This window comes from Amblyomma americanum, chromosome 5 (genome assembly GCF_052857255.1).
Source record: "Amblyomma americanum isolate KBUSLIRL-KWMA chromosome 5, ASM5285725v1, whole genome shotgun sequence".
In the NCBI taxonomy this organism is placed as follows: Eukaryota; Metazoa; Arthropoda; class Arachnida; order Ixodida; family Ixodidae; genus Amblyomma; species Amblyomma americanum.
In genome coordinates this window covers 183849082-183856778 of record NC_135501.1, presented here as the reverse complement: position 1 = coordinate 183856778, position 7697 = coordinate 183849082, and the positions used below count along the sequence as shown (strand labels likewise).

At 45.2% G+C, this 7697-nt stretch overlaps 1 protein-coding gene across 1 annotated transcript; it reads left to right on the top strand.

Moving 5' to 3' along the window:
• The first annotated feature begins 367 nt into the window (after positions 1-367).
• LOC144133146 (uncharacterized) lies at positions 368-7557 on the top strand. Its single transcript, XM_077666008.1, has 5 exons — positions 368-525; positions 1868-2000; positions 2915-3060; positions 5170-5302; positions 7166-7557. The coding sequence occupies exons 1-5, from the start codon at positions 477-479 to the stop codon at positions 7410-7412; spliced, it is 708 nt and encodes a 235-aa protein (XP_077522134.1). The 5' UTR covers positions 368-476; the 3' UTR covers positions 7413-7557.
• The last annotated feature ends 140 nt before the right edge of the window (positions 7558-7697 follow it).

The window sequence follows — 7697 nt, the reverse complement described above, 5'->3', positions numbered from 1 at the left end:
GCATTTCATTGACTTTTTCTTTCTGCCGAGGGAGATTCATATGCGGCGAAAATCGATCAGGAACGGGTGAAGGTTAGGCTTAGTAGCGAGCGTAAGAGTATATGTCATTAAACACGCAAATTGCGTCGTGCAGCGGGCATTGAAAAGGAGATATGGGTCACGAAGCGACTAATTCCGGCAGCAGCAGTCGCTCTCCTTGGACAGGGGGCGCTATCTTCGAAGATCCTGTCCTTGCCCACCGAGCGAGATGAGATCTGCGGCAGCGACAAAGCGCCCGCTTCGAGGACAGCCCGCCCGGCCCTGTTACTTCATCCAAGGTGGTTATTATCCAATCCTGAGCCAGATTTTCCTACCACATGTTGTCCTTGAAAAGATCGGCCAGGTTCTTGGGGTGACCTGCCAGGAACCGCATTTCTCGGAGTGATTCAAACGCCTCCGGACCTGTGGCGCAGACGGTCGACAGAAGACTTGCAGACATGAAGAACATACTCTTCTGCTTACTCGGGATTGGGCTTGTGGGAGTAGGTAAGTGGAAGCCAGCTACAGCATGCACTGTTAACGTGTATTCTCGAGTTGGCTTGGATGCGCCAAACACAGTTTAAACAGTCGACAACTGTTTGGTTACGGTCCTTGTCGACAAGTCGGGGCAGACATCAGGAGACACTTTAGGTTCGCAGGAGCCCTTTTTGTTTCTGGAGTTGTTGATGAACGGAAACTCCTGAACGAAAATTGAAATAGTATACAAACAGAAATAGTTCTCATCTGAACTGAGGAGTTAGCCAGTTATAGCTGAATTTCCGTGCTCTCCAGTTAGGAAGTTGGTAGAAAATCTAGGAGCACTTTTCTCGACTACTCGCAATTATGAATCTGTGAAACGTTAATGTAATTTTAGATCCATGAATGACGCCAGCGTGCATTCGCAGGAAATTTTTTTTTCCAATATATCCTCAACCACTTCCTGCTTTAGCATGCGCAATACGTTAAAGAGCCAGAACTTTACTGTCGACCAGTTCAGTAAAGATAGCCGCTAGGCCTGTGCCACAAAAAAAAGAAAAGAATTCGGGCTTATGCATCAGTTTTTCTATTTATTCCTAGATCTGGCTAAAAATATATGAGGCTTAAGCTGCTATGACTAAGCTGTGATGCATAAAACCTCGCGTGGAGTTGTGTTGCACTAAAAAGTGGCACGTTTAACTGCTATATACGCTCCAAATTTCTGAGATGGTGTGCATAAATACTTTAGCTGCTCGAATCATTGTTCGTTGGGTAAGATGAACTTGCATGCTAAATGCTGCAATGGCTTTACCTTAAACGCCCCTTTGTCATAGCCACAGCAGACACAGAAGCCAAAATGATGACGAAGGCGGCGGCGAAAGATATGTGTGACGATGTGCAGGTGGACTAGGGCTCAGAGCAGGCATATGGCGAGCAGTAATTTGCAATAGGGGACGACGGACGGAGTAGAAGCCGGATAACTATGCGGAGTGATGAATTTAGAACGCTTTCGGAAAGAAGGATGGATAAGAGATGATCCGGGCGATTAGAAATACATCGGGTTGGAAGTGGGACCGAAGATGCGAATAATTCGACGAAGTCTTCGTCTCACAGTGTATGCGATACGGTTAGTAGCGATGCATGACACTGCTGGCGGTGGAATTCAAGCAAGTTTAAAAAAAATGGTAGCACAAAAAAGCTAAGATGGAAAGAAAGTGAGAAGGACAGAAAGTGAACAAATACGTGCACGTCCCCATTTAGTAGCGTTTCGTGCAAACTTCTACTCTTTTATTTCAAAAGAGGAACTCGAAGTGTCACTGTAGCCACCGTGAATGATGCGACGAGCTAATCTGCAACTCTCTACATCCGCCAGCCGTCGGGCAGGTCGTGAGTAAGGGCAAAGGATGCCGGGATGCAGAGGCGGAGAAGTGCGACCTGGAGTTCCTCACGTTCGGCTTCAGCTCCAAGCTGCCAGAGACGGCCTCCAAGCTGGCTGACCTCTGCAAGTGAGTGGTGGCTGCCCTCACTCATTCCCGTCAGCGTCACCATAACTATATGCGGTCCACTGTTACACAGTTCTTTAATGCTTTACCAACTGCGAAACTCCAAATAAAAATGGGGGCCTGTCCCGCGAGCACTTTCCTTTGGTTTAACATACGGAAGCGCCACATATGAGCTGTGTAGAGAACTACTGGTGGGGTTCTGGGACTTAAATTCACCCACAATTAGCGTGTCTTGAGCGGTTTGTTTGAGAGCTGCAGGTGGTGCGACAGTCCGGTAACTGATTTTTGTACCAATAAGAGTGCTGATTTTTGATTAGTGGGTCTTTTGTGGAATATCGCAAATGCTATGATAGAGGAGTCTGCCTACAACTATCTCCTACGTCATCATCGAAGTAAAGCCGTTCCAAATTTGAGCCGGGGTTCTCTACACTCATGCATTTATCCTAGACATTAATAATAATAATAATTGGTTTTTGGTGGAAAGGAAATGGCACAGTATCTGTCTCATATATCGTTGGACACCTGAACCGCGCCGTAAGGGAAGGGATAAAGGAGGGAGTGAAAGAAGAGAGGAACAAATAGGTCCGTAGTGGAGGGCTCCGGAATAATTTCGACCACCTGGGGATCTTTAACGTGCACTGACATCGCACAGCACACGGGCGCCTTAGCGTTTTTCCTCCATAAAAACTGAACTCTTTGGAATTAGTGAAAAACTTCACATATGTGGAGTGTTTACGCACAAGTTGAACAGAATACTGCAGCTTTCCTGGATCTCTGCACAATGATTGTAGAAAATGTTCTTGCGGCGCGATGTGTAGAAAGTATAAAAGCTCTCTAACGATAGTCATTCAGGCGCCAGCAGAGCTGCAATGTTTCGTAATCCCCCGTGATGCGGCAACTAATTTCTTGCTCCGCAGGAAACGTACGAAGGCGCTGCAGTGTGCACTGAACTACACAGACCGATGCCTGATCGGCTTCTACCGAGGTACCGCCTTCACCGCCATCAACACTATGCGCGAGGAGAACGAACGCAGGTGCAACGCCACACACGAGGACCACGCTGGTACGTATGCTGGCAGAAAAGCAGTTAAAAAAAAGGAGGGGAGTGAGGGGCAGATGAATAAAGAAGAAGGAGAAAGAAGCGAATATTAAAAAAAACGCCATCCTTGAAACTCGTCATAACATCTTGAAGACCATTACTAATAAGAGGCAACACTTACGGGATAAACCGACAAATGAACGCTGAGAAGACGTTCGCAGCACAACCTGGACGTGTAATTAAAAGCTATTTGCACTTTGTGTTTAGCACAGGTTTAATTAGAGAAATAAGGGGGAGGCCTTTGCCCTGCAGTGGGCATCGCCATGTCCAACTTTCTCGGCCAAAGATTTTGAAAATTGGAAAATTGTAAGACACTGTTATGGAAATATTGAAGGTAATGGTCCATTCTTCTGATATGTAGCAAAATTTTTCTTTTAAAGTGTTTCCATCAGTTGCATCGGATAGTTAAGACTAGCATTGAAAACCGATGGAAAGCGCTAATAGAAAAAAAAATATAAGACTGTCGTCGGGTGATCTTCGGATATATTGAATGCTACAATGAAATCTTACTTTATGTGAAAAAACTGCGTTAACAGTCTCCCGCTCAAAAATGCTTTTGTCCGGAATTGCTTGGTATGTAAGCTGATGATGATGCTGATGACTGTTTGTATGATTGCGCTATTTACAAAGCGCACTGCTCCGGTTTCAATACTTGAGCAGTGTTCATATAACATATGAATTAGACTAGCGATTGCAGACATTGGCAAAACCACCTGCGAACGGTAGGCAGTTGCTGGCATGGTGACACGTCCTGACATTAAAAACTGATGAAAGGAACTAAACAGTATAGGAAGTTAACTGGGAAGACTCAACTGCAAAGAGATGGGGCACTGATATCGTCTAGCTGATAGGCCGTAAATGCACTAAATAATAAAACTACCAAAGTTAATTCTTCGGAATTTGCAGGCTATAAATATGAGTGGGGACAAAATTTTTGCACGGTACTGTCAGCACGGCTGGGGCTGAGCACCGTTTCGTTTGGTAACCAATAATAAATAGGCGACCAATAATAATTAGAGCACCGGATAACTAGAGATAGTCGTCCGCAGTACACAGGAAAACCACGTTTAACGTCGGAACTGAGCCGCTGTGTTTGTGCTAAATCTCTTTAAGAACTTTGATAGCTGAGTGCGCAGTCCTTGTTATTGTTGACACATGCTCGCTTCTGCCACTCGGCGTCGCTAGTGACGGCTTCTGTGCACTAAATGGGTGCTGTCTTTGATGCTTCACTGCGACGAAGGTCTTCGATTTCGGCCGACTAGCAAGTAAGTTCGCGCTTGATCATGGTGTTAACAGTTTGCAGTGTACAACTTATATGTGGAGTTCGTTTGTTTAGTTGGTTCCAGAAGTGTTTCGATAGAATCGCAGTGGGCTGAAGAACATCGCTTTAGTCTTCCAGTTACACATTCTGTTCACCAACTGACGATATGCTTAACTTCACAATAACAAACGAATTTTTTTTGCACCTGCAAGAAACGTGAGTTCTCAGTCATGCGGTGCGTGGGTGATTGAATTTTGACTAAAAAATTTTCAGAATTGCTGCGCGAGGTTTTACAGTATATATATATATATATATATATATATATATATATATATATATATATATATATATATATATATATATATATATATATATATATATATATATATATATATATATATATATATATATATATATATATATATATATATATATATATATATATATATATATTTGGTTTTTGGGGAAAGGAAATGGCGCAGTATCTGTCTCATATATCGTTGGACACCTAAACCGCGCCGTAAGGGAAGGGATAAGGGAGGGAGTGAAAGAAGAAAGGAAGAAAGGGGTGCCGTAGTGGAGGGCTCCGGAATAATTTCGACCACCTGGGGATCTTTAACGTGCACTGACATCGCACAGCACAGGGGTGCCTCAGCGTTTTTTCCTCCATAAAAACGCAGCCGCCGCGGTCGGGTTCGAACCCGGGAACTCCGGATCAGTAGTCGAGCGCCCTAACCACTGAGCCACCGCGGCGGGTAGGTTTTACAGTACTCCAAAACTGCTTTTCACAGTACTCCAAAATTGCTTTTCAGCGTTCCTGCAGCACGCTAAGTGCCTGAACAAGGCCGGAGACGCCATCCACAAATGCATCGTGAACTTCAAGAAAGAGCTCTTCACAACATCCACCAAGGCTGAGACGAAGCACAGGATCCGTTACGGTTGCTGGTGAGAACGGGTTTGACTTGCTTGATTTAAAGTGCGAAGCAAGCTTTGGGGAAGGGACGGGGTTCGACGGGGCGAAGCTGTGGCCTTTTACAAGATACATAGCAGGCAAAGAACACGTCGTAAATAGACAAGGAAGGACGCAGAAAAGAACAGGTCGCTGACTACTGTCCATCATTTTTGGGCAAACATTTTTGAATATTGGAATATTGCAAGGTACTGTTTTTAAATATTGAACGTAATAGTCCATTCACCCTATTTGCAGCAACATCTTTCTTTTAAATTTTTTTCCATCGCTCGCATTGAGCAGTTAAGGCTGCCATAGAAAACCAATGGGGGACGTTTTGGACGATAGCAAAAAAACGTTAATAGCAAAAAAAAATTAAACCTTCCGACTGGTGACCTGGGGATACATTGATTGTTTTATTTGAGTCTTACGATATATGAAAAAAACATTGCGTTCGTAAACAACATCCCGTTGAAAATTGCTCCTGTCCAGAATTTCTGGGTATATGGTGGCCGTTAGAGGAGGCAGCAGTGTGTACGAAGAAGTTAATCGAGAAAATACCGAAGAGAGGAGAAAAGTGAATGAAAGAGGAGGGAAGTTAACAGGACGAGTTCATTTCCACATAGGTCATGGTGAACTAAAAGCATCCTATGCTGACTTGGGATCCGTACAAAAAAAAAATGCTTAGACGCACGCACCGATACATTACAGTTGGCCCACGAAGAAGGTACAGGCACAGCTTTTCTGATCGCTTAACACTCACAACCTGTACTCTCACGACACATTTCGAACGAACATAGTATGATGTCTGGCTACAAAAGCGGATTTATTCCCCAGTGAAGCCTGTCGAACATTCTTTCGGCCGCATGATGATGTGCATGGATTTTTTTGCTTCTAATATCGGAATATCTAAGTAGCTCGATGAGTGAGTAGAAGAAAGCTCTTTTGGTTACATAACTGATTTAATGGTCGTGCGATTGAACGATTGCTGGTCTCAGTGAGAGAGCGCAGCACTCTTTTAAAGGTGTAGATGATCCTTGTCTAGATTCCTGATACATTCAAAGGGGCGATGAGGTTGTAAATTACTCCTATGACCGTGCCCAATAAAAAAAAACATCAGCAAAACTCCTGTCATCGCTACAGATCTTTTGTAATGTTTTTGCTTATAAGCTTGTAGTAACAGGAGAATATTTTGTAGTAACACACTTTTGTATATTAACTCCAGAAAAGTACTGCAGAACTACAGACAACAGAAAGGTACTACAGAAAATACTACAGCACCACAGAAAGACGCCAAAAAACAGCAGAAAAATCTGTCGTTACGACAAAATGACAAAATAGTTCGTCATACTTTTGACGGGGTTCTGTCGTTTCGACTGGTTGAGGGGATCAGCCGTTTATTCGTCTACCCCAACGCAAAGGTGGCCCTCACGCATAATAATAATTGTTTTTTTGGGGGGGAAAGGGAATGGTGCAGTATCTGTTTCATATATCGTTGGACACTTGAACCGCGCTGTAAGGGAAGGGATAAAGGAGGGAGTGAAAGAAGGAAGGAAGAGGTGCCGCAGTGGAGGGCTCCGGAATAGTTTCGACCACCTGGGGATCTTTAACGTGCACTGGCATCGCACAGTACACGGGCACCTTAGCGCTTTGCCTCTATAAAAACGCAGCCGCCGCGGTCGGGTTCGAACCCGGGAACTCCGGATCAGTAGCCGAGCGCCCTAGCCACTGAGCCTCCGCGGCGGGTGCGCTCACGCATGGAGATGCACGACTCTGCACGCAATTTCAGCGATTTAGTGATTGATTGACTACTGATGCACGGCTGTTAACTTTCCATCTCTCCCCCTACTTACGCGCAGCGACTACACCAAGATGTTCCAGTGTCGTGAGAAGAACCTGCGGGACAAGTGCGGCGACCCGGCGGCCATCGTGTTTTCCCGCAACGCCGGAGAGCACATCCTGGGCAACGCGCTCAAAGTCTTCTGCGGTGGATACACGACCGAGTCCAAGTTCTGCAAGGCTCTGCCCAGGCTGCCTAAGCTGCCCTCCGGCACCAAAGTGCCCAAGAGCATCCTGGTCATCCTCAAGACGTTCGCCACCCTCTGAGGACCCCCGACGAATACCCACACAGAGAGAAAGCATCATGTCTCATTCCACTGTCACACCGGGCCTTGTCCCTCCTGGTCAAGGAACGTCACGAAACAAGAGAGGAAAGAATACACAGAGTAAAAGCGCGTTCTAACAAATCGAATCTCCTAGCTGTCTGGAGATGCTTGTATTTGTACGCCTCTAGAACTGTGAAACGAGCACGCTTTTGCATCAAAGCAGGTAGACTCCAGAACTTCCAGGGCCTCCACTGGGGACAAATAAGATTGCTGGTTTGATTTTTGC

Coding starts and splice junctions, on each gene's coding strand:
- LOC144133146 (XM_077666008.1), top strand. CDS start 477: ATGAAGAACATACTCTTCTGCTTACTCGGGATTGGGCTTGTGGGAGTA. Junction 2,001..2,914: donor AAGCTGGCTGACCTCTGCAA/GTGAGTGGTGGC, acceptor CTTGCTCCGCAG/GAAACGTACGAAGGCGCTGC. Junction 5,303..7,165: donor AGGATCCGTTACGGTTGCTG/GTGAGAACGGGT, acceptor ACTTACGCGCAG/CGACTACACCAAGATGTTCC.